This window comes from Phoxinus phoxinus (assembly GCF_949152265.1).
Source record: "Phoxinus phoxinus genome assembly, chromosome: 15".
Taxonomy (NCBI): Eukaryota; Metazoa; Chordata; class Actinopteri; order Cypriniformes; family Leuciscidae; genus Phoxinus; species Phoxinus phoxinus.
In genome coordinates, this window is record NC_136890.1 from 33,526,202 (window position 1) to 33,553,701 (window position 27,500).

Here is a 27,500-nt window from a genome sequence, read left to right on the forward strand (position 1 = left end):
CACACTGCACACACACACACACACACACACACACACACACACACACCCTACATTATTACAGCTCCTGCAGAACGTGTGCAACTAAGCATTCAAGCAATCATTCATATCTAAAACCCATGTGGTTTAATAACACATCGAGTGCAGTCACAATGTGTGTGTGTGTTGTGCAGTTCTGCAGTACAGACAGCAGGTGGCGCACTAGACTACAGTCACACACACACACACACACACACACACACACACACACACACACACACACACACACACACAGCGACTCATATTTCACTCACACACACACACGTGCAGATTACAGTCAAACAGGACTAGAGTAAATCTTCAGAGCCTGCTGTGTTTTACTGATGTTTGCCTCAATTATTCTATCACACACACACACACACACACACACACACACACACACACACACACACACACACACACACACACACACACACACTGAAGAACATGAGTGTGTGTAACAGCTGCAGGTGTAACTGACATCAGACTCCGTGTGTAATGTATTCACACACACATTAAATATTAAAGCAGTGTTTGACAGGACGTGTTGAGCGTGGAGTCAGAGTAGATATGGGGACAGTATATGATCTCACACACACTCGACACACACACACTCAACACAAACTATACACCATTCACAAAGCCCACGTTTTGCCTACAATTATATATATATAATATACAGTACCGGTCAAAAGTTTGGAATCATTACTATTTTTTATGTTTTATTTTAAAAGAAGTCTCTCTGCTCATCAAGGCTGCATTTATTTGTTCAAAAATGCAGAAAAACAGTAGCCTAATATTGTGAAATATTATTACAATTTAAAATAATGGTTTTCTATTTTAATATACTTTAAAATATAATTTATTCCTGTATTCAAAGCTGAATTTCAGTGTCACATGATCCTTCAGAAATCCTTCTAATATGATGATTTATTAACAATGTTGGAAACAGTTGAGCTGCTTATTATTATTTTTGGAACCTGTGATACTTTAAATTATTAATTAAGCTAATTATAATAAAGTCTAACCCTTACAGTTAACTTTTGCATTCTTTCGATTTTAATGAAAGTTGTTTTAGGATATTTCCTCAAAATCAGTTTTAATGACTGTAATTATACATATTTCAGACAGAGGTTATTGCGGAATTATGAAAAGTATTTTTAGTAAATAGTCTATAAATAATTGCCTGTTGTCATGGTAATACATTGCTCTGTCGTCATGTTGACTCACCGTTGTCGTGATCGATGTCTATAAGCTTGTCCAGGAAATCTTTGACGGACGCCACACTGCAAAGGATGATGGGATGCAGAGGGGTCATCCACTGCTCCTTCCCATGACCCAACTGGAGCCCCAGATTCCCAACGCTCTGAAGAGCCTGAGGGAGAGAGAGAGAGAGAGGGAGAGAGAGAGAGAGAGAGAGAGAGAGAGAGGGCGAGAGAGAGAGAGAGAGAGAGGGCGAGAGAGAGAGAGAGAGAGAGGGCGAGAGAGAGAGAGAGATCATCACGGCTCTACAGGTGTGACTGAAGACATTCAGGGCCCGATGTTAACGATCTGAGCACATGGTCTAAAGCTCACTTAGAGTGTGTGTCTGAATCCACTTCTGCTAGTTTAACGACAGGACAAATGGTCGCTGCTCCCGGCGCTGGTCTAAAAGTGTCGTCTCTATTCTCTTAATGAGTAATAGAGGATGGATACCCGACCCGAGCCCGACGGGACCCGCCGGGACCCGACGGGCCGGGCCGGGTTCGGACAGATATTTAGAAATGATGTTCGGGTTCGGGTCGGGCTCGGTCACAGCGCGATAAGGCATTGAACATTTTAAATTTAAAACAGCTTATTATGTAGGTAGCCGATGTGCCTGATGCTTTCGCTTGATGCAAACGTTCGTTTTTGTGATTAAAATACATGTAAAATATTACCATAACATCCGTCTTCCTGTGTGCGGACATTATGTAGCCGTGACAACGAAACACGTGCATAATGTGCGCGCGCCAGGTGTTAAGAGCGATTGTTGCTCCGCGCGCTGATGCGCTTGTCCTGTTGACATTTCCGAGTGCCTTCCTACAGTTGCTTAATAAAAGCGGGCTTTCCACACAAACAAACGTACAATTGTCAATAGTATGAGAAACAAATGGGATTTTAACTGCCGGTCTCGGGTCGGGCTCGAACATAAATATCTTTATGCATGTCGGGCTCGGGTCGGGTTCGATTACTGCTCTGTCGGACGCGGGCCGGGCTCGGACTGAAAAATGCGTCCCGATCCGCACTCTAATGAGTAATGAGTGTGTTCTGGGCATAATGTGAAATAAACCAATCAGAGTCTCCGTTATGTGAATGGCGGATTTGCTATTTACATGACGGAATTTGATGTGTGTGTTTGTGTGTGTGCGGTTATAGCTGTGTGTGTGTGTGTGTGCATGTGTGTGAGGTTAGAGCTGTGTGTGTGTGTGTGTGTGTGTGTGTGTTTGTGTGTGTGTGTGTGTGTGTGTGCATGTGTGTGAGGTTAAAGCTACCGAACAAGTCGGATTCCACCATATCTTTATGGACACAATAATAATCTTTTACATTTTAATCCTTTTATTTTTAATATTTGGCATGTTTGTGTGCTGGTGCGCATCCCTGTGTGTGTAATAAGCAGAGTGTGTGTGTGTGTGTGTGTGTGTATTAAGCAGAGTGTGTGTGTGCAATAAGCAGAGTCCAAGTGTGTTGTGGACCCGCCTATAGGCGCACATTACTAATGCACTTTTTAAATAACAAAAATAACATTGCTCCACTGACTTTAGAGCAGGTTTCAGTCGGTCAATGGCTCAGTTTATTTCAGTTCCTCAAAATAGCAACAATGCTCCAGAACACACACTCGTTCTCAGACCAGCAGCTCATGGGCACAAATGCATTTGCTATTTAAACAACGTGTCACCGGACGTGAAAATGCTAACCGCGTCGGGCTGAGAAAAATTATTTTAGTTTTAAATAATTATGAAATTTCCAGCATGCAAAATTGAGTGACTGAAATTAAAATGATATAAAATAAATGTAAAATAAACAATATATAATATAATAGAAATGATGATTTTTCCAACATGAATGCATTTAATTGACACACACTTCTGTATCTGCCCATGAGTGGAAGATTGTTATTGAATTTTTGAAGTAAACTGACACATTTGGCTAAAATAAAGCTGAATTTGTCGTGTGGATCTGTAAGTGTGTGTGTTGAACCTTGGCGAGCAGCAGGAGAGTTCTGCTGGTGCGTGTGTCGGCGTGATGGTCTCTCAGCTGGAAGAGTTTGGGTGTCAGAATCGCAGGAGCGAACAGACGCAGGAAGAAAAAGCCACTGATGGACAAATACTTCACATCCTACAAGAGAGAAACAGTGAGTACAGCACCTTCATCATCATCATCTTCATCATCATCAAGTCCTCACCTCATTCTCCGGCTCTGGAAACTGTTCCTCTACTCGTTTATGGAGCTGTTTGAACACGACCCTCATCACCGGAGGACACTGGGAGACTGAGTTCCCGATGGCCTCCATGATGCTGGTCAGATACGCCTGAAGAAGCCCGACGCTGCTCTCTCTGACCTCGGCCTCAGACGCCGAGCCTTTAAATGATATACGTCTGGAAAGAGAGCGTGTTTTTACAGTGGCAGTGCTGGGCCGTAACTAAGCATTTCTACTTTGTTACTGTAAGACTTTTGGTCATCTTCGAAACACAAATGAACATATATACCATATTTTCCGGACTATGGGCCCTATCTTGCACCCAGCGCAATTGACTTTGTACAGCGGCGCATGTATCATTCCTATTCTGCACCCGCGCACAGCGGACTCTTCCCTCCACAGACGCACATCGGTAAATTAGTGAATGAACTTGCGCTCGCAGGGGCGGTTCAGCGAGAAGAGGAGTGTGTTCCGGCGCAAACGTTCCCTGGTGATATTCTGCAGTTTCAGAAAACAACTCCACCACTGACCAGGAGAAACCTCGTCTAAAGTCAGCGGCGTGTTGCGCGTTAGTCATATGCTATTTTAAGCGCGCATGCTTGGCCATTATGTAGTGTGTTAACGCGCATCCACTTTGATTCTCTAATATAAACAGACGCAGCAGTTTTAATTTTTGCAAATCATACATTATTACAAGGAAAAATATTAACACACGAGGAAATCATTGTTGTGTCCGTGAAGATGTGGAAAAGATCTATCTAGATTTTTTTTTTTTTTATAATCTAGATTAGGCTACACATTTACCCAAATTATTATACGCCTGTTTAACCGAAGCTAATTTGTGTGTTTCTCCATCATCCCCAATGTCACTTCTCTGTGTTTTACGGCCCTGACGAGAACGTCGGTCTCCTCGGCTGTGAACCGCTCCTGGTGTGCGCCGGCAAACCCGCCGTTATAATAGCAATCCGCCGTTATAATAGCAATCCGCCGTTATAATAGCAATCCGCCGTTATAATAGCAATCCGCCGTTATAATAGCGATCCGCCGTTATAATAGCAATCCGCCGTTATAATAGCAATCCGCCATGGAACAAGCGCGCCGGCTCTTAAAGGGAATGTGAGAAGATGCTCTGATTGGTTTATTTCACGTTACGCCCAAACCACACCTATGAGTAATGAAGCGACTTCAGACCAACACATTTTAGATTTGCGCCAGGCACAAGAGGCATTTATCCCGCTGGGAAAATAGCAATAGCGCCGTGATCCACCCACAAAGTTACTTGCGCTTTGACACTTGCGTTTCAGATCGTTAAAATAGGGCCCTATAAGTTTTAAACTATTATTTTTTCATAGTTTGGCTGGTCCTGCGACTTATAGTCAGGTGCGACTTATATCAAAATTAATTCATACTGACTGAGATGAACCAAGAGAAAAAATTACCGTCTACAGCCGCGAGAGGGCGCTCTAGTTAGCGGAGTTGTTCAGAAGCGACACCGAGGAAGAACTCAATGGATTCAGTGTTGTGGCATAGATATATACACTAGATGTCGCCTTGGCTACGACAGTTCATTGGAACGAATGCGTCAATAGAGCCGCCATCATGGAACAGGGGAGCCCCTCCTCTTTAAAGGTTGGGTAGGTAAGAATTGTCTAAAGAACTTTTTTTCAAATAGGCTTAAACTGTCTTTATATACCAATACATAATTAAAATGTAAGTACTTTGAAAAAGAGAGTATAAAAATTGAGTGACTATAGTGTGTTTAATCTTCAAAAAACACAGCTCATTAATTCCTACCGGGACGAAACAAGTGATTGGCTTGAGCGACTGTCACTCTCAGTCGCCATGACTACCGCCGCTATTACTGGCTCTGCCCACGTGCGCGCAGTCGCGCACCCGTTTTTAGGTGGGAGTGAATGGAATTAATGAGCTGTGTTTATTGAAGATTAAATACATTAGAGTCACTCAGCTTTTTATACTCTCTATTTCAGAGTACTTGCATTTTAATTATGTATTGGTATATAAAGACAGTTTAAACAAATTTTAATAAAAGTTTTTTTAGACAATTCTGACCTACCCTACCTTTAATGCATCAGCGTCAGTGTAGGCAAAGGTCAGGCGGAGATAGCAGCGTTACCTACTTCCTATGACAAGACCCCTGTTCCAAGATGGCGGCGGTTTTGACGCATGCTTAGAACCCCAATGCGAAATCTAGTGTATATATCTATGGTGTTGTGGAATGAGATCGGGAGCTTGGTGAACTTGCTTACCGGTAACTTGCTTGTTGGACTCGCTGGCTTATAATGTTAGTTTAGCCTATTCAGCCTCAGGTATATGTTCTTTATGCTATTGTGGAGCTGAATAACTGTTAATGTGTTACGCTAACACACCAGACACCTTCAGCCTGTTGTTCTGTGTGCTGTTGTGCAGCTGAATAACCTTTCCAGATTAAATGTCTGTTCTTGGTCTTGGATTTAGTGAAATAAATGTCTAAATAAATGCGACTTATAGTCCAGTGCGACTTATATATGTTTTTTTCCTCTTCATGACGGATTTTTTGACTGTTGCGACTTATACTCCGGAAAATACTACTGACATATTTCTGTCCGTCCATTGACAGCTACGCAACTACCACTTTGAGCCTTCAAAAACTTCATAAAGAGATTGTATAACTAATCCATATGAATTAAGCAGTTTAATCCAGATTTTCTGAAGAGACTCAATCGCTTTATATGATGAAAATATTGAATTTAGTCTTTTATTTACATATAAACATTGAGCAAAGAAGAACAAACCTCTTGCTGAAGCTCAAACGTGCTGCGTTACACGAGAATTAACCCTATTTGATTCTCGCATGCTTGAGCTTCCGTTTACCATATTTGATGTTTATATGTGAATAAAAGCCTTAAATTTCATCTATTCATCATATAAAGTTCATATGGATTAGTTATACGATCTCTTTATGAACTTTTTGAAGCATCAAAGTGGTAGTTGCGTGCAATCAGCAATCAGTTTCCACAAAAATATGAACTACTAACATTGAAAATAATCATAAATGTGTCTTGAGCATCAGATCATCATATTATACTGATTTCTGAAGGATCATGTGACACTGAAGACTGGAGTAATGATGATAAATTCAGCTTTTGATCACAGGAATAAATTACACTTTACTATATATTCACATAGAACAGCTACTTTAAACTGTAATAATATTTCACAGTTTTTGCAGTATTTTTGATCAAATAAACACAGCCTTTGGTAAGAAAATACTTCTTTCAAAAGCAATACAACATCTTCCTGTCCACAAACTTCTGTAATGGTGGAGTATATAATATTTTTTTAAATATTGCCTGAAACCTGAAGCTCTTTTGTTCTCAGTGACATTTCACATGTGGTGAAAGCACGCTATACATAGATCTAAACGCCACCGTACGAGGTAAAGTTTGTGGAGTTCACTGCGGTTCCCTGGCAACACTCCTCTCCTGCAGTCATTTCCCCCGATTATGGCTTTTTCACCGAATGATATGTTGTTTACTGCACTACTGTTATGCATATGTGGTATTGTGAACTCGCACCTGGAGCGGTTGAGGTCTATCTTGCAGGGATCCAACTCCACGTATTTCCTTTCCTCAAAGATCCGGTTAATAATGGGCTTCAGAACCTCGTGTAGATACAGCATCCCGACCGCCTGACACACACCAAACCCTCTTACTAACATCCACACATTTTGATATATTATATTTCAGATGAAGATAGTCACACACCTTCATGAACTGCTCCATAGCTTTAGAGGCCAGTGAGTTGGACCGGAAGAGTGTGTTTGGATCTGCTATTGGGGAGAAACAGAAAACAACTTCTGTTCATGTTTCTCAACCGTTATGTTCCTCCAGAGCCTCTGTCCATGCACATATACTCTAGTGCGCCTGTCATCCACACAACACAGTATGCATGCGTATAAATGTGCAACATTAAATCTATCAAAATTGTATTTATTTAGTACAACTTACCTTTTACAGTAAAGAAAATGTGATGTTTTCCCAATGCATTTAAATGTACATGGATTTAGCAGATGCTTTTAAAGCAACTTACACTGCAGTGCATTTCTATCCATATTCTATTTTAGTGCAGATTGTTAATGATCATTGATGCTACTTTTTCATGCACTGAGATTTTGGACTTTTTTGCTTCCATGACATGTCTTCTTTCAGACTAGTGGAAAGAAAAGATCCATAATACACATTTTAGTGTTTATTTTACTGCATTATTAATATTTTTGAGGCTGTAGATTTCAATCTCAACCCATAAAGACGATGAGTTTGAGTCAGAAATCTTCACTTCTGCAGCTTTACACACCAAACTTTACAGGTTTATTCATATCTACACTCTAAAAAATGCTGGGTTGTTTCAACCCAATTTTGGGTAAAATATGGACAAACCCAGCCGTTGGGTTAAGTTTTTACATTACATTTTTAACCCAACATTTGGGTTTGTCCATATTTTACCCAAAATTGGGTTGAAACAACCCAGCATTTTTTACAGTGTATACTCTGAAAGTTTCATATAAATTTTTCCCCCCCTAAAAACGTGATTTTTTTTTCTGGCTGTTGACAGTATTTTCTGATTTATGGAGTCACAAAAAGAGAAATCCAAAATCAGACAAGAATTTTGAACTTTGCTTTATCAAATGTTCAGATTTCTGTTCTGTGCATTTATGCAAATAACTACATATTTAATTAGATAATGGTTCATTTGCATCTAAACAAGATTTCAGAAAACGTGTAACTGTTTTAATGTTCTGTGATTAAATGAAGTGGGGAAAGTATGATGATATCTATATTAGTAGACAGTTTTATGTCTTCTCACACTAAAAATGAGTAATTAAAACTATTATTGATTATATTTATTGAAATCTCAGGGGTACGTGAAGTCAAGAATCATGGTCTCATACGGTTGACTCCTGATATAAACACATTAAAACTCTTCCCAGTTGAATTTGTTCTCTGACGGTTATAGTTGTTAATAACTTGTGTGTCTGCTTTCTCTTTCATCCTCGCCGTTCGCTGACAAACATTCCCATCTTATGATCGTTCCATTTCCTTTTGAAGCTGCTTCCTGTGGAGTTGCTATGGAAACTTGGACCCTTTGTTTGTCATCGGCACGGCACAAACGTAACATAAAACACCAGCCGAGTGTGAAAAACCCACGCGCTCCCACAATCACACAAAACATCATTAATGAGAGAGGAGAAGTTCAGAGATGACTTCACGGCAGCGAGGGGAACTGTGTGTAAATATAGCTGGACTGAAGTCGTCACGTCGCCTACACACAGGAAAACCATTAATCAAACACACACACACACACACACACACACGTACTGGTGTTGTGGACCTCTCTGGTGTTGAGGTAGTCCAGGAATGGCACGACCAGGCCTTGACCCAGATAGATCTTCACTAGCGTCATGGCCACCTCTTGTCGACTCTCCACCGTCGTGACCTCTTCCAGGAGGGTCAAGGGTGTGGGATCATCCACCTGACAGCATTGGGAAAAATACAGAATTTAATGAGGCCATATTACGCCCTTTTATATAGTCTTGATGTTGTTTTTGAGCTCTACTAGAACAGGTTTGCATGCATTATCTCCTCATATTCTCTATTGTTGCGGCTCCTCTATTCCCAGTCTGTCAGTAACGCTCTGGTGTGTGTTTCCCCAAAGCATCGTTAGCCAACTATGATCACAAGTTCTTTCGTTATCATCAGTTCAACAAGTCTTTTTTTTTTTTTTCGAAACCATCGTTCTAACAAACATTCGCTAGTATAGGTTTATGACCTATACTAGGACCATCACGGGGGGCGATCGAGATGCTTTGGCTTCACTTTTCAGCACTCGTGCGGCACACTTGGTTCATACGTGCAGAATGTGATGCTACCTCAGATGGCGAGATGACGGCCTCCACCAGCTGCTCGATCAGAGGCTGATAGTACAGAGAAGGAAGAATTCGCTCCTCTGTCAAACGCACCTTCAGACGCAAGGCACCCAGTTTACCCCTGAAAGAGACAGAAAGAGAGAGACAGACAGTTTTGTGTCTGTGTGCTTTTATAATAGCGCGTACATTAAACTAGACTGTTTCAACCTAAAAAGCATCAAAACCAACCTGTAAGATGCGTATTTGTGAATTGCTTTCACAGCACAGCCTGCTTATTGGATTTATACTCGTATAGAGATGCTATCAACTATAAGACTAAATGATGGACTTTTACTCAAAGTGATGATACCCCTCAATAAAATGTTCTTCCTCAGTATTTCTGTATTGTTTTCCAGAACAAATATCTTAAAGATTCTTAAATCAAGAACTTGAGAAGCAAGATACTTAAGATTTTTAAGTCTTGTTTAATGAAAGATTTTTTTTTTAAATGATGTGAGTTTATGCTTAAAACAAACAAGAACAAGTATCTGCTATTGGGGTCAGAAAATAATCTTGTTTGCCTTTGGAGGAAGATTATTCTTCTGACCTCATTGACAGATAATTGTTCTTGTTTTAAGCACAAAGTCTTCTATCTTAAGTATTTTTTCTTTTCAAGCAAATGTATCTTGATTGAAGAATGTTTAGATAATTTGATTAAAAAACAAGACAAAATAGTCTATTATTATGGGGGGGGGGGATTAATGTTTAAAATGAGCTAATACATTTTGTATGATGTTTTTAATTTTACAAATGTCTTAACTGGACCTGATAAATACAAGATATAGCTACTGGAGTGCCTCAGGGCTCAGTGCTGGGACCACTTCTCTTGTCCATCTAGATGTCATTTCTAGGATCTGTCATTCAGAAACATGGTTTTACCATCACTGCTACGCTGACGACACACAACTCTAACTCTCATTCCAGCCTGATGATCCGACGGTAGCTTCTTGCATCTCAGACATTTCTTGCTAGATGACGAAAAACCACCACCTTCAACTCAACCATGCAAAGACAAAATTGCTTGTGGTCTCGGCCAACCCAACACTTCATCACAACTCCATTCAGCAATTGGCTCATAAACCATAAGTCCATCCAGGAACCTTGGAGTTGTGATTGATGATCAGTTAAACTAATATATGAATTAATCTTCACAGACCACATTGCTAAAATTGCCCGGTCCTGCAGATTTCACTTATACAACTTTAGGAGGATCAGGCCCTTCCTATCGGAGCTACACAACTCCTTGTCCAAGCTCTTGTTCTATCCAGACTGGACTATTGTGATGCTCTCAGGCCTTCCAGCATCAGTCAACCCTGCAACTGATCCAGAGGCAAGAGTGTCTTTATCGAGCCGAAGAGACGCACGTCACACATCTCCTCATAAAATCGCACTGGTTGCCAATGGCCGCTCACATCAAATTCAAGGCACTGATGTTTGTCTACAGAACAACCACTGGCTCTGAATCCTTATATCTAAACTCACTACTTCAGACCTGTGTGTCCTCCAGAAACTTGTGTTCTGCAAGTGAACGACGCCAAAGAGGCACAAAATCATCGGAAGGACTCTTCATTAAAAGATGAGCGAACACAAAGACAACGATCTCTGAAGCAGCATTACCATCTCAAACACACCTGCTAATGAACACACACACACACACACACACACACACACACACACACACACACACACACACACACACACACACACACACACACACACACACACACACACACACACACACACACACACACACACACACACACACACACACACACACACACACACCCTGCATCGGTCTCTGTGTTTCCCAGCGGCAGCAGACGAAACCAGCCCTGCATCAGAGGCGATCTGTGCAGACACGACAGAGGGATTTCCACCTGTGCAAACCGAGACAAACACATGCAGTCAGCAGACATAAGCAAACAAACACATCATCACTTTAAAAAATCACCCAAAAATAACAATTGTCATCATCATACACTCATGCTAATCATATGCTTTTGTTTTACACAGGAGAAAGAACGTACAGGATTGGAGCAACAAGGCGGTGAGTCTTGGGAACCTTCCCTTTAAATGTTCATTAGAAACACAATAAGATAATAATTCTGTGAAACGAGTGTCGAGTGTTTATGACACTCTGATTGGTTCTGTTAATCGAATTATTCAGCACTGAAGAGATAGAGGTGATTTGTTGAATGGAAGGACTCAAGAGAAATAGTAATTATGTTTCCATTCAAAGTCGCAAAGCAAACTTGTGCACAAAATTTGACTTTCGCATTTAAAACATTTGCACCAGTTCCGTTCCATGTGTTCTAAAGAACAAAATCGTCACTTCCTGGAAAACTGGAGCAAAGTTGCTGCAAATTTTTGTCTTTCACCCCAATTGACCGTTCGCAAAGACCCGCCCCCCTTAGTTACTGTCGCTATGTCCGACAAGCTACGCCTCTCTCACACACACCATGTTCTCACGCAGTGAAAAACACATCGTGGAGCAGAGAGGACACTGACAGACAGGACAGATCAGCTTACTTTCCGGTTACGTTTGATATTAAACGTATTAAACAAAGTCTCACCTTTCAAATTTGGTCATTTTTAAAAATAAATGTAAACAATAAATACCGTTTTGTGGCTCTTTAATGTGTGTGACAGATCGCTGTGTCGCCTCAGTTAAAGCCGCTCGTGAACCGATCATCTCTTCCTTCTAGTTCATTTATAGCATCAAATAAACATGAATGAACATCAGAAGGAATGTTGTTTTAACCACGGAAAGACGTCAGTACACTCCGCTTCTCAAGCTCAAATCCTCCCATGTTAATCTACTAACTCTCCTGACTGCTTTGTCCGGATAAAATGGCGGATGGCGAAATATGATTGGTCAGATCACCTGTCAATCAAATTCTCTGCGAAGGGTCAATTGAGCGCATGTTTTTTATGCACATTTTAAGATTTTATGCACATCTTGGTGTTTCCATTCCATTTTTAAAGCGATGTCCCGAAATTTGCATTAATATGTGGATGGAAACATAGCCAGTGACAATTAATTTATTTAAGCAATGGACGGACTGTCAAGTCAAGGCATTACAGGTCAGAGGTCAGACTGTCACCTCACCTTTCCCAGAAAGTCGTTCTTGCCCACCATGTCCCAGTCCCAGACCTCCACCGTGACGCTTCCACCTTCATCATCAGCACCTTCATCCAAACACAGCTCCAGAGTCTCATCCCAGTGCGGGAACCGCGTCTTCTTTATGATCTAGAGAAAACACACTCGTTTGCATGTTTCAGAGTGTGTTCATGTACACACGAGCAGCTCACGATCAGTTTCTCAGAGCGTCTCGTTCACAGTGAAAGCATTTGGAAACGCAACATGCACCAACCATCTTTATAAACTTTTAATGAGAAGCGCGTATAAACTGGCTGTTGAATAAATGTATGAATGAATGAGTGTATGAATCAATGTATAAATGTATGAATGAGGAATTTTTATAACTGTTGTCCACAAAAGAGAGGCTTTAAAGGCTCCCTGCAGTTTTATGCTAGTATAAAAGCTCAATGGTGCAACATAATGGAGACATACTGTAAATATTAGTATTGTAATTTTACTGTTGCACTCACATTAAAAATATTACAATAGTAGTATTTCTTATATTGTTTAATATTTGTATTTAGTACTAATAATACTCATCATAGTAAAATAATAAAAAATTATTATTATTTTAAATTCATGTTGATATATAATCCCAAAATTTTAGCCAAATAATGCAGCCCTACAAACAAGCACAGCAAAAAATATGAAGTCATAAATATTAGTATTGAAATTTTGTAATTTAATTTGTGTTTATTATTAATAGTTATTTCTTATACTGCTAATATTTGTATTTAGTAATAATATTACTAATAGTAATAACCATAACAAAAAATCACCATTAATAATAGTCATATTAATAATAATAATGATTATTATATTATAGTCCTATATAATCACAACATTTTTGACCAAATTGTGCAGCCCTATAAACAAAGAACAGCACACCTGGAGCTTTTAATATCACGATTTTATCATAAAAATTAATTTCATAAAAAAACGTTTGATTTAAAATCGTGCAGCCTTAATACTGTATTAATAGGAAAGTAAAAACGTCTGTTTCTTGAATGAATTGTGAATGTTTTATATCTTTAGACATGAGCTTTAGAGGAGGAAAAGCTTTTTATCTTTAATAGTGGCTTAAATTGAGTTCTGTTCCTCGTATGATCATCAGATGGTTTCAGAAGAGCCACTTTTCTGGGTTTGGATGATGTTTTCTGTGTGTTCTGCAGCTCAAGACGCTGATGGGTGTGTAGATGAAGTCCTCTCACCGATGTCTCAGCGCTCAGGCTGTTGTAGATGATTCTGGTGAACGGATCAGACGTGCCGGAAATATCCCGAGGAGCCAAATCTCTGAAACCAACACAAACACACACTACCATAAACCTTGTGAAAGATTAAAGGGGTGGTTGAGTATGATTTCACTTTTCTAGCTGTAGTTAGTGTGTAATGTTGCTGTTTGATCATAAACAACATCTGCAAAGTTACAACGCTCAAAGTTCAGAGCAAAGGGAGATATTTGCTTTTAAAGAAATCGCTTTTTAAGAACTACAACAAACGGCTGGTAGGAACTACACGACATTCCTCCTGGTTTAGTGACATCACCGACCCTAAAATTTACATAAACCCCGCCCCCAGAACACGATTTATAGATTATCATGACAGAATATGCTAATCACTGACTAGAATTCATCAACTAACCATTCAGAAATGTTGTCTACGTTCTCACTTCTTCTTGAGTCTCTGACTCCGGTTTAAACATAAAAAGGCTACACATTTTTTAAATATTCAGTGCATGTGTGTGTGAGTGTGTGTGTGTGTGTGAGGTAAAAGGACACAAGCTCTTGAAGCTCCGCCCCCTTTGCCGGGAGCAGCAGCTCATTTGCATTTAAAGGGACAGACACAAAACGGTGTGTTTTTGCTCACCCTCAAAAAGTGACACTTTAACATGATATATAAAAATATCTGTGGGGGTATTTTGAGCTAAAACTTCACACACACACTCTGGGGACATCAGAGACTTATTTTACATCTTGTGAAAAGGGCATTATACCACCACTTTAATGAAAATTTAGGAGAAAGAGCGGATGCCTAAACACAACTGAGAACCGCTGTGCATTCAGAAGATGCTTTACATTAGGCAAGGCAAGTTACTTTATATAGCACATTTTATACACAATGGTAATTCAAAGTGCTTTACATAGAATAAATTAAAATAATTAAAAGAAATAAGAATAATTAAAACAGTTTAGAATAAAAAAATAAAATAACCCCTTATCAAGCGACCCCCCTTTTTTCTAATAAACATGAAAATGCACATTCTGAACTTAAATGGTTGTAATTCAAAATGCTTTGGAATATAGATGTAAGGTCTTGTTTTTAAGAAGACATTTGGCATATTATTGTAGAAGTGAAATAAATGAAGACAGTTAAACAGAAAAAAAGTTATAGAAGTTTGAGTTTATGAAAATGTACAACGTTAAAAATTAAATTATTCATATTTTATATAAAATATATATTTTCAAAACCTGGAAAAAAATCAAAGGCAAAAAACTGAACAAGTGTGTTTCAAATTTTAGGTTGATATCTCTTGAAATAAGCGATTTTGTTTGTGCGCAGTACCACACTTCTCCACTAGTGGACATTACTGCCCATATAAGGGCGCCTCCTTTTCCATATGTGGTTTGAGTCTGAACCATTATTTTTACAATTTTCATACAATTTATGAAGTAGACATCCTATTCAGAAGTAGTGTTGGAAGTTTAGCAGATTTTGAAATGAACTCAACCTCTATAAATCAGTCACCAAAAATGAAAACTAGAGATTGTAAGCTTTCAAATGATATTTGCCAAGATTGGTTTAGGTTTAGTATAGGATATTACTGTTTTAAATATATAATGGCCGTGGTGGGCCGTGGTGGCAATATAAAGGGATAAAATACAATACAAACGAACAATAGAGTAACAAAAGCATGCTGTCACAGTGCCAACAATATTCATAATAATCAACGGCAGGTTTATTAGAAAGCTGGATTAGAAAGCTGGATTGAGATGGGAAGAGTGAAGGACCGCTCACCGAGCCTCGATGACGTGACAGTGCAGGACGGTTCTCTGAGCGTCTCTGTGAAGCTCCAGGTCCAGATGAATCTCTCCCTGAACCTCCTCGTCGGGATCCACACGGCTCAGGTTCAGCCAGCTGTCCAGGCCTGCGGGTCAGAGCACTTCACTCTCTGAGCCGGTGAGCTCTCACTTCTCTCAAAGCACTGTTTCTTATTCAGTGTACAGTATTTATATTGTGAACTGAACACAAGTTTGCTGCCAAAATGTGCCCTAACCCTAACTGTATCCCACAATGCAATGCAAACCTTCCTTTTCCCGGTGTGACAATGTGAATCAGTGTTATTTTACCATCACTGAGATATAATATTATAGGTTTTTTATATTTATAATTAGTTTTTTTTTCTGTTTTCATTTACTACTGTTAGTTAAATAGTTAATAGTTCATAATTAGTTAATAATATTACATGTTTATTTAGAATTTATCTGTCTATATATTTTTTTATTAACTTTAATTTCAGTTTTAGTTATTTTAGTAAAGTAAAACAAGTTTTATATATATATTTATAAATATTGATTTACTAAAATAACTAAAACTGAAAAAAAAAAAAAAAAAAAGAACATAAAAATATATATAAAAAATTATATATATATAATTTTATTTCAGTAAACATTTATTTTATCTAATGTACAGAAAAAAATATTTATGGTTTTAGTTGTAGTTAACTATAATAACCTGTGAATTTTAACATCTTGATTCATTATTTTATCTTGCATTAAAATACATATATATTTTGAATTAGTTTTTTTAGTTAAAGTTTTTGTAATTTTGTTGTTTTTGTCATTTTTATTAGTCATATATTTGTAATATGTCTATATATTTTGAATACATTTTTATTAGTTATATATTTGTAATATGTCTATATATTTTTAATAAATTTATATTTAGTTTTCATTTGAGTTATTTCAGTACATTAAGATAAACTAAATTAAAATGTTGCTTTTCAATATTTTATTTCAGTTAACATTTATTTTATTTTAAGTAAAGACAATATATTTTTAATGGCTTTATTTTTAGTCAACTATAATAACCATTACTTTATATTGGATACAAAATGCAAAATATTTTATATTGAATAAAAAATTTAAAAAAAATTATATTGAATAAAAAATCCAAAATATTTCATATTGAATACAAAATGCAAAAATATTTCATATTGAATAAAAAATGCAAAAATATTTTATATTGAATAAAAAAATGCAAAAATATTTTATATTGAATAAAAAATGCAAAAATATTTTATATTAAATTAAAAATGCAAAATATTTAATCTCATTTGTGATAATATTTCTGAGATGATAACTGTATATGTAAGACTTTATGTATGCCACTCGCAGAATTAAACATATTGTTTGAACATTGATCAATGCATACAGCACGCTAGTTATTTATGTTACATAAAGGCAGTATTCAGAATTCAAGAAGTGATTTATTGGTGATTTATTAAAAAAAAAAAATCTGCATACCGCAAACTAATTTTTTTGTCACATTTAAGATGTTTTGCAAGCGTCTATGATCAACAGATTGGCAGTATGATAAAAAAAAAAATAGTCAAAAAGCATATGTTTGTCACACTGGAAATGGAAGGTCAAGTCGTGCACATTGCATTGTGGGATACAGTGTGTTCGCGCTCTTGGCTGATAGCAAACACAGTATATCGTCTGAGTGTTTGCAAACATGCATACATAAAATTCATATAATCATGCATACCAGCAAAAACGTATATGGATACTGTATGCTGATGGGATCAGTACAGTTAATAAATCCCTCATGTGAGAGTTTTACAGAGCCGAACGCTTCCCATGATCCTGTGGGTGAGGGGTGAGTCAGGCATGACAGGCTCAGTGATTCATGCAGGGCAAGTGCATGCTGGGAAGACATGAAGCCCACTGTGGGGTGGCGTGGTCGCTAGTACATCATGTGTGCGCCTATAATAAGTAAAAACTCCTCCGGTCCAGCTGAGATCCGCACTGAGGGAATAACCATGGCGATTCTAAACACCGTATTCACTTTCATAGTTCATGCTTTATTGCTCAGTAAAAAGATTGTGTCAAAATATTTCAGTTAATGAAAAATAATTCTCAATGATACTAAAATGACACTGATTTGAATGCATGACTTTAAATGTGTATTATGCAGTCACTTCCTGTTTTATTCTGTACATTTACACGCGTGTGGGTCTTCACGTCACTTCTCTCTTCAATAATTTTGTTTTGCAAAAATCATATTTTTAGAAATGACAGCTGATTCTATAATGTAGTGATAATCTTAAGAAGCATATCTCAGTGGCATTCAAAGTGATTTCTTTTTAAAGAAATGAGAAGTGAGATTAGAGATATATTTTATCTTGTGTGTGTGGAGGATGAATGCAAATCAGTTCTAGGAAATGTGTAACCAGCGCTCTGAATAAATCATAAAAAAAACACAAAATAACAAAGAATCATTTTCATTCGGTTTATCAGGTATAGCATCCTTTTTAGATTACGTTCTGATTTTATAGATCCCCTTTCTGTATATATATATATAAATAAAAATATATAAAAAAATAAAAAATAAATATTCAAAATAAATAAATAAATACAAATAAAAAAATAAATACATATGTATTATTTTTGTATTCTTTATTTTTTAAATTATCTTTTCATCTATATGTTTTTAAAAATTTTGTTTTATTTATATATATTTGATTTTGACTGATTTTATAGATCCCTTTTCTGTATATATATATATATATTATATAAATATATTATATATATATATATATATATATAAAAAATAAAATACAAATGTTAACAATAAAAACTATATATTTATATATATATATGTATTAATTTTTTTATTCTTTATTTTTTAAATGATCTTTTAATATATATGTTTTTTTAAATATTTTTGTTTTATTTATATATATATTTTCCCCTCCAAATGATCTTTTAATGTGTTATTCTGTTCCCATTTTACTTTATTGCTGGACTTTATTTGACAGGTTTCTTATATGCAATGTGTTTAGGTTTTGTTAATTGAGTAAATAATCAGAATTTTTAATTTGTGTGGAATGGGTCTGTTTTCTGTGCACTTGTTATTTCAAGTAGAAAAATCGAATATTTAAAAAAAGAAAGAAAAAAAGAAGGCAAGAAACCAACATACCCAAACCAGATTTATGTCTCATAAATCAGAAATAAGTTTAGTGACATGATTATATATGTGAATGTTGCCTGTCGTCTCTTACCTTTGTGTTGAGCAGCGATCACGTCTTTACTCAGCGAGATCTTACCGATGACATCATCATGACTGTGGCATTAGGAGACACAACATGAGTGAGTATTAATGATCACGTTTCCATATTAAACACACAATCATGATCATCAGCAGATTCACAGACAGATCTACTCTTTAAAAAAGGTTCTGTAAGACTCAATTATATAATGAACCCTTTATGCCAAAAAGGAGAAGTGTCTTTAATGATTGCCTATACTTTCATGTTTAGTGTATTTCTAGTGATAAACTAAGTCTATATGCTGCTTAACTCATCAAATTCAATAATTATAACAAACTAAATTAATTAATTCAAACTAAATCCATCAAATGATCCCATGATGGGAACCCGTGGAATGTTCTATATATGAAGCACCTGACGGAACATGTTAAAGTTCCATTTAGAACTTTTCTTCTAAGAGTGATACAACGAAACACTCTTAAATCAAGGTTCCAAAAGTTTGTTTTACACAGTGATGTCATAGAAGAACTATGTCTGGTTCCACAAAGAACCTTCAGTGAACCGATCTTAGAAGAACCGTGTGTGAAGAACATGTTAATGATCTAAACTAAAGAACCGTTTCCACTGTAAGAAACTTCTGTGCAATGGACAGATTCCATGCATGTTAAAGTTTCTTCAACCGTTGATGCCGATAAATAACCTTTATTTTTAAAACTAATTTCTAAAACATTCTTAAATCAAGAGACATTTACTGGGGAAGCAATGAAGTGAGTTTGTGCTTAAAATATGAACAAATATCTGACGACGGTCTCAGAAAAAAAAGCTGAATTTAAACAAGATAATTTTTCTGACCTCACTGACAGATATTTATGGAAGCTTGTTTCCACCACAGAATAAAACATTTTAAAAGATAATTGCAACTTTTTATCTTTTAATTGCGAGTTTACATTAATTGCGATTCTGACTTTATTTCTCAGAATTGCAAGATATAAATCAGAATTGCATGATATAAACTCACAATTGCGTGTTATAAAGTCAGAATTGCGAGATATAAGTCAGAATTGCGTGTTATAAAGTCAGAATTGCATTTTATAATCCATAATTGCATGATATAAACTCACAATTGTGTTATAAAGTCAGAATTGCGAGATATAAGTCAGAATTGCGTGTTATAAAGTCAGAATTGCATTTTATAATCCATAATTGCATGATATAAACTCACAATTGTGTGTTATAAAGCCAGAATTGCATTTTATAATCCATAATTGCATGATATAAACTCACAATTGTGTGTTATAAAGCCAGAATTGCATGATATAAACTCAGAATTGCGTGTTATAAAGCCAGAATTGCATGATATAATCTCACAATTGCGTGTTATAAAGCCAGAATTGTGAGATATTAAGTCAGAATTTCGTCTTATTAAGTCAGAATTGCATGATATAAACTCACGATTGCGTGTTATAAAGCCAGAATTGCATGATATAATCTCACAATTGCGTGTTATAAAGCCAGAATTGTGAGATATTAAGTCAGAATTTCGTCTTATTAAGTCAGAATTGCATGATATTAACTCACGATTGCGTGTTATAAAGCCAGAATTGCATGATATAAACTCACGATTGCGTGTTATAAAGCCAGAATTGCATGATATAAACTCACAATTGCGTGTTATAAAGCCAGAATTGTGAGATATTAAGTCAGAATTTCGTCTTATAAAGCCAGAATTGCATGATATTAACTCACGATTGCGTGTTATAAAGCCAGAATTGCATGATATAAACTCACGATTGCGTGTTATAAAGCCAGAATTGTGAGGTATTAAGTCAGAATTTCGTCTTATTAAGTCAGAATTGCATGATATAAACTCACGATTGCGTGTTATAAAGCCAGAATTGTGAGATATTAAGTCAGAATTTCGTCTTATTAAGCCAGAATTGCATGATATAAACTCACGATTGCGTGTTATAAAGCCAGAATTGTGAGGTATTAAGTCAGAATTTCGTCTTATAAAGTCAGAATTGCATGATATAAACTCACGATTGCGTGTTATAAAGCCAGAATTGCATGATATAAACTCACGATTGCGTGTTATAAAGCCAGAATTGCATGATATAAACTCACGATTGCGTGTTATAAAGCCAGAATTGTGAGGTATTAAGTCAGAATTTCGTCTTATTAAGCCAGAATTGCATGATATAAACTCACGATTGCGTGTTATAAAGCCAGAATTGTGAGGTATTAAGTCAGAATTTCGTCTTATAAAGTCAGAATTGCATGATATAAACTCACGATTGCGTGTTATAAAGCCAGAATTGCGAGATATAAAGTCGCAATTACCTTTTTTATTTATTATTCTGTGGCGGAAACAAGCTTTCATAGATATTTGTTCTTGTTTTGAGCATAAATTTGATACATTTTTCAGAAAGCAAAACTTAACATCTTCAGTGATTTTGCTTGTTCTCCAGTAAATGTCTCTCGAGTGAAGAATGTTGAGATGTGTGTGTGCTGGGAAACCAGACAGAAACTCTGAGGAAGAACATCATTTATTTGCAGAGAGGAGAACTGAAAAGAGCTGTGGTCACCGACTGACTGTCATCACACCATCTGTGTGTGTGTGTGTGTGTGTGTGTGTGTGTTCATTTACAAACACTGCATCATGTGTGTTAGTGGGCAGACGCCGGGTCTCGACAACACTCGACAGCGTCCTCATTTACTCATCTAACTTCATGCATTCTGGACACACACACACATGAGCTTTTACATGTTACCTGATAGTGTCTTCATCCATGACGTAAAAGGTGAGTGTGTGGAAGCCCGTTGGCAGATGAAGTGTGTATTCTTCCCCCCAGAATGGATTCAAGTTCTTCCAGACGGTCGCGGTTCTGGACGGGACGCAGAAAACACACAGTTCAAACGCTCAGGTCAGTTTAATACATGCAGTCGAGCCTGAAGTACAATCTGCCCGGATACAGAGAACAATTTAAATGGCCATACGTGACGCCGATGGAAAACAATCAATCAATTCACCCAATTTCTCAAAGGGAGGCCTGAGCATTTCCATTTCAAAAGACACAAAGCTTTTTAAATATGCACCACACCAGGTGTGCTGTTCAGGAAACTCTCACAGTACCGCATGTGAAAGCCACGCAACACACAATCTTGTTTTGTTGCAATTATGTAGTTCTCCGTGGTAACCAGCTGATGATGTAAAGCGCATTAATGCGTTCATCATTTGCATTAGTGTCCAACTGTGGTCGATCAATTACATCAATAACAACACCATGATCCTCACAATTAATCACCATGCGTGCAATCAATGGATGATTAATCAATCATGCAACATATTAACAAATGCAATATGAATGTGTTTAGAGATTTGGTTTATGCACATTTACACATCTAGATATATAAATGACGACTAGCCTTGCATCTATATGTGTATATAAACAGCATTTGGTGCGTTTTAACCTGTCAGTTTAAAATGCTGTATATATATATATATAAAAAAAAAATTTGTGCCACACCTGCCAATGGCCGCTAAATATTCTTTAGCGGCCATAAAACTATTTTTGTAAAAACAGGCAGTAATGACACCAAAATTCACTATTTAATAACATGAAAAAAACATATAAGGTGGCTATGACCACCTGACCGTTAGTCCGATTGACTTAAAAATTCACCTTTGGCTAAGCCCCGCCCCCCTTAGTTACTGTTGCTACGTCCGACAACTTCATCTGGGCTCTGGTTTGGTATCAACATGGCTTATGCTGTGACGGCTCTTCCTGCCGAACTTTTATCAAACTTTTATAAAGCAGCAAATAAAGTGTCGGATAGAAGTAGGCAGAAGGGGCTCAGTGTGCGTTCAAAGGCTTTATTCAAGACATACCGGAGAAACACAAGCAACAACAAGATCCAAATAGAGGCAAAAGCATAACGGTCACAGTCAAAACATGACCCAGCGCATATCCTAAATTGTATCAACAATTAGGGCAGAGAACCGAAATCATAACATAAAACTGTCTAACTAGTGTAACTTCACAGTAAGGTTAAAAGCAGAATGTATCTTAGAGACAAAAGTGTGTTGTTGATCTCGAGGGTTTCGCTGACTGAGGACGTCCACACAGTTTAATCCAAAGACGACACTTGTCAGGATTTGACCGGTTTTGGGAAGGGGGAAAACGGACACCGCCTCCAACCTCTCTGGGAAACACGTATCTGTGTTACAAATGCCCCAGACACAACGCTTAAAGGGATAGTTCACTTTAAAATTAAAATTCTGTCATCATTTACTCACCCTCAAGTTGTTTCAAACCTGTATTAATTTATTTCTTCTGCTGAACACAAAGAAAGATATTTTGAAGAATGTCAGTAACCAAACAGTTAACTGGTCCCATTGACTTCCATAGTATTCTTTTTTCCTACTATGGAAGTCAATGGGTACAGACTACTGTTTGGTTACTGACATTCTTCAAAATATCTTTCTTTGTGTTCAGCAGAAGAAATAAATTAATACAGGTTTGAAACAACTTGAGGGTGAGTAAATGATGACAGAATTAAAATTTTAAAGTGAACTATCCTTTTAACCATATTTCTGATAAAACTACGACGGTAATAGCCTGCCGAGACCAAAAATATGAGACGCCGGTGTTAAAGTCAATGGAGCGCTGTGAAGAAGTGTCGGACTTCTGTGGAGCTCGTTCTTGGCAGCGCTGTGATTGGTCAATCTACATTCTAGGGTGTGGCTTAGCCAAAGGCGAATTGGTCTGCAGTGTCTTGGTCCAAAGTGCCATGTATGTATGAGGAGATTGGCATATCTCAAAAACATGGCCGCCATCGGCCAATAAAGTTTGAGCACCTATTAGACAAGGTTAACGGTGGCCGATCGGAACGAAACTCGATGGGCATGTTCGAAGAATGTTGAAAGAAATCGGCCACTAGTTGGCGCTAACAAGTTCTACGGCTCTTTATTACGGCTCGGTGTTTCACACATCCACACAATATGCATATCATTTGATAGATCTCCTCATGCTGAACATCTTTGCCTCTAGAACCCCTGCTGTCAATCAAATCGTTCATTAAATATATGCGAATATATTAAAAACCTACTTTTGCAAACTAGTCCTAGCTTTTTTTGCCCGATCAGACCCAAACCAATCTTGGACAATTCTCTGGACTTTCTAGATCAATAATTATCAAAAAAAAAGTTGAACCTTTGCATTTTTCGTATGAGTGTTGGGTGTAACGCGTTACAAAGTAACGCGTTACTGTAATAATATTACTTTTTTCAGTAACTAGTAGTGTAAGGCATTACTCGTCTGAAAATAGTAATATTATTACAGTTTTCCCGAGCTAGTTACTTGCGTTACATTTGCCAGTAGCACCATCACACACAAGGCACACAACACAGAGAACAGAAGGGAAGGGGAGGAGGGCGTGAATGTAACAGTGATTGGTCTGGGTTTGGCACGAGGTATCATTTACCATCACCGATTGGTCGACACCCGGCAGCCAGCCGCAGAGCGGCACCCTCAAAGACACATGGGGGGAAATGAAAGCGTCAACAACGGCAAGCTGAGGAAGGTTCCCAGCAACAGAAAGCTAGTTTCGACGGGTGGAGATTCAGTAATTATTTTGAATATGTTCAACGGAAGGAAAATAACTTGACGGTGAAGTGCACACTCTGCCCGGGGAGAAAGCTGCTCTCCACCGCTTCCGACAGCACGGACACTTCAAGCTCGTTGCGAAGCGACAGAGTGACATGAACGAGCAGCCCCACAAGCAGCAAAAAGTTTGGACTTGTTATCCCATACGGAAATGTAATATATGTACATATATGAAATATACATATATGAAATATATCCACATATATAAAATATATACCATATATATGCCCATATATAAAACCTATTAGAAAATGGAATAATTGACATATAAAACCAGCCCATATATTTTATGCATGTATAATAGTTTTTTTTTTTACATACATGTCACATATATATAATTATCAGTTTTCAAATATAATTTGTGTAGTATTTGTTTTGTTTTTATGAGCTGGTCAAGAAGAGGTAAAATAATAATAAATAATACATTTTATTTATAAAAGATTCAAAAATGAAATGTGGATATATAGACTTGATCTGTAGACTTGAAATAAATAGTTAAATAGTAAATAGTTTGGCATATATAATAATAATTTAACATTTCCGTATGGGATAAATTGACAATCAAATTTATTGATTGTTTGCACCAGACGGTGTTTGTTAAACATTGAGTAAATTAATACTTGTTTTTTGTACTTGATTGCACAAGTACAGTTGTTTGTAGTTATTTGTGCTAGACAGTGCCAGTCTGTTGTTGGCGTAATAAAGACCCTTAAGAACACTCCTCCTTTGTATGTTCTCCCTCCATCTGATGCGTCTCAGGCAATTATAAAGTAATTAAGAAAAAAAATGTAACTAGTAATGTAACTAGTAATATAACTAGTTACTTTCTCCAGGGAGTAATAAAGTAAAGTAAGGCATTACTATTTTTGAGAGTAATATGTAATATGTAATATATTACTTTTTTGAGTAACTAGCCCCAACACTGGCTATAACAGGGTCATTTAGAATATGGGCGTGGCAAAATACACTCAAAAGCCTATAAATCCTAAACAGAAACTCAGGACTTCACGAAAATTGGTGAGCATATGTGACATAACATTCTGAACAAGCATGCAAAAGCTTAAGGAGATCGGAAAATAGGTGGCGCAATAACAGTTAAAAAGATTTAAAAAACATATATTTCCTATGGTAAATTGACTGTAAATGGTCTTTTCCATCTATGATCATACAATGTTCATATCATTTGATAGATCTCCCATGGGCGTAGGTTTAGGGGGGGACGCTAGGTACTAGTCCCAATCAATATTTTAAAATGACAAAATTGTCCCCACCAATATCTGTGAGAGAATTACGAGGCGGCCGCCTCCGTCAAATTAGGTGCCGCCTTCTGCTCTGGACAAAACTCGGATAGACAGTCACATGCTCAGATACACTTTTTCCACCGTGACGGTTCTGTTGGGTTCCTGTGTCCATTCTGTCCTCTGTCCATCAAACATATTACATGCGCTTCTTGAGGCACACGCGCGCGGTGCCGCGGTCTCTTGCTCTCTCTTCCTCTCTGCCGTGCACGCGCTACGCGGTTTGGAGCACAGTATCTGTCTCACGGGCGCGCTCGCGATTCCGGGAGATTTTAACAAATTCGCGGGCATCAGTGAGCCGCTATCAATATGCGGGAGACTCCCGTGATGTCTGTGTTTCTATACTGAAATAATATCGGCATTATTATTGATTTTCATTAGGCATTTTTTCAGCGCGTGGTGGGAGCGTTGGCGCTGAGCATACATTTAATAAAATTAGGGGGAAATGCCCTTTATAAAGGTAAAAAAATATATTCTGATAAGATTGTTTTCCAACAGTGACGTAATGAAACATTGACAATTTAAGTTTGAAGGGAGTAAAGCCTCGGTTTAGACTATTAAAGAAATGTAATTTTGCCAAAAGAAGAACTTTTATTTTAAATACATGTTATTTTTAAATCACCCTACTACAGTGTGACATTTTACCATATTATCATGCTTAACACTGATAATTTGAATAATTGTAATGTGATGATCAGATATCTAAATCAGAGAATATCATAGGTTTGGGCGGGTGGATTATTTATTTTTAACAGCGGATTCTGGTGACTCAAAGTGCACCCGATTAATGAATTTATCTTTAAAATGTACAAAATTTTCTTACGGGTGGGCATGCCCCGGACCCCTCTAGAGTTACCGAGGTCCACCCACAAAAGTACTGTGGAAAACAGAGTAGGCTATATGTTGGTATATGAAAAGTTAAATTATCTTTTAAATAAAATACTTCATCAGAATTTTACCAACTCCGCCTAGTTTTGAGCCAGGAAAAAAAACCCTGTTGCAGCTATTTGCATCGATTCCCATGGCCAGTACGACAGTACAAGGAATGCCGTCATTTGATTGGCTGAAAAAACAAGGGGTTGGTGTGGGGGTGGGATGTCCCCACCAAAGCTGAGACCAAACCTACGCCCATGAGATCTCCTCATACTGAACAACTTTTCCTCAAGAACCACTGCTGTCAATCAAACCGTTCATTAAATATTTATATTAGGCTGCTGTCACTTTAAGAGTGAATACATTGATCTAATATACTGATATACTAATACACATGCGTAGTCTGAAAAAAAGTCTGAAAATACACATTTAGGTCTTTATTTTACTACACTTTGTCTATTTGCGTCTGTAGATTTCTCAGAAATTCAACAAAAGTTGGCGTTCTTAATCAACGCGCTGCTCCGCGATCTCTGACTGCTTCCTTTAACCACACACACCGTTAGAAAGCTCTCTCTCTCTCCTGTACAATGCTGTCAGATCCAAATATGGTCATTTCCTTTTTATCAGCAACCAATCGTGAAAGTACAATGGGCATTTAACTGTAAAAGCGAAATCTCATTGGCTGATGTCAATTTCTGACACTGTGATTGGTTCAGATGCATCACGTGACGCGCTCTGACATTCAGATATGTGTTTCTGACTGTTTTTCTGCTCAGTTGAAGGCCATAAATGCTGTGTTTATAAGTTTTGATGTGATTTAAGTGGTTTGTATTG

The 27,500-nt window shown here is 37.4% G+C and overlaps 1 protein-coding gene across 5 annotated transcripts in view; it reads right to left on the bottom strand.

Moving 5' to 3' along the window:
• The window catches only part of rasal1 (RAS protein activator like 1), a 36,530-nt gene that overhangs the window by 5,996 nt on the left and 3,034 nt on the right, over positions 1-27,500 (bottom strand). For all 5 annotated transcript variants that reach the window (XR_013800364.1, XM_079636565.1, XM_079636567.1 and 2 more), the window contains 14 exons: positions 21,601-21,714; positions 18,842-18,903; positions 15,574-15,703; positions 13,770-13,851; positions 12,526-12,666; positions 11,202-11,293; positions 9,381-9,498; positions 8,830-8,983; positions 7,219-7,283; positions 7,030-7,142; positions 3,440-3,632; positions 3,235-3,372; positions 1,246-1,390; positions 1-4 (listed from right to left, as the gene is read on the bottom strand). The exon at positions 1-4 is cut by the window's left edge and continues 169 nt beyond it. Coding sequence is in view for 4 of the 5 variants with exons in the window: in XM_079636565.1 (XP_079492691.1) it covers positions 1-4; positions 1,246-1,390; positions 3,235-3,372; positions 3,440-3,632; positions 7,030-7,142; positions 7,219-7,283; positions 8,830-8,983; positions 9,381-9,498; positions 11,202-11,293; positions 12,526-12,666; positions 13,770-13,851; positions 15,574-15,703; positions 18,842-18,903; positions 21,601-21,714 (1,551 nt within the window). In the remaining variant the exon portion in view is untranslated. The remainder of the gene's footprint in view (positions 5-1,245; positions 1,391-3,234; positions 3,373-3,439; positions 3,633-7,029; positions 7,143-7,218; positions 7,284-8,829; positions 8,984-9,380; positions 9,499-11,201; positions 11,294-12,525; positions 12,667-13,769; positions 13,852-15,573; positions 15,704-18,841; positions 18,904-21,600; positions 21,715-27,500) is intronic.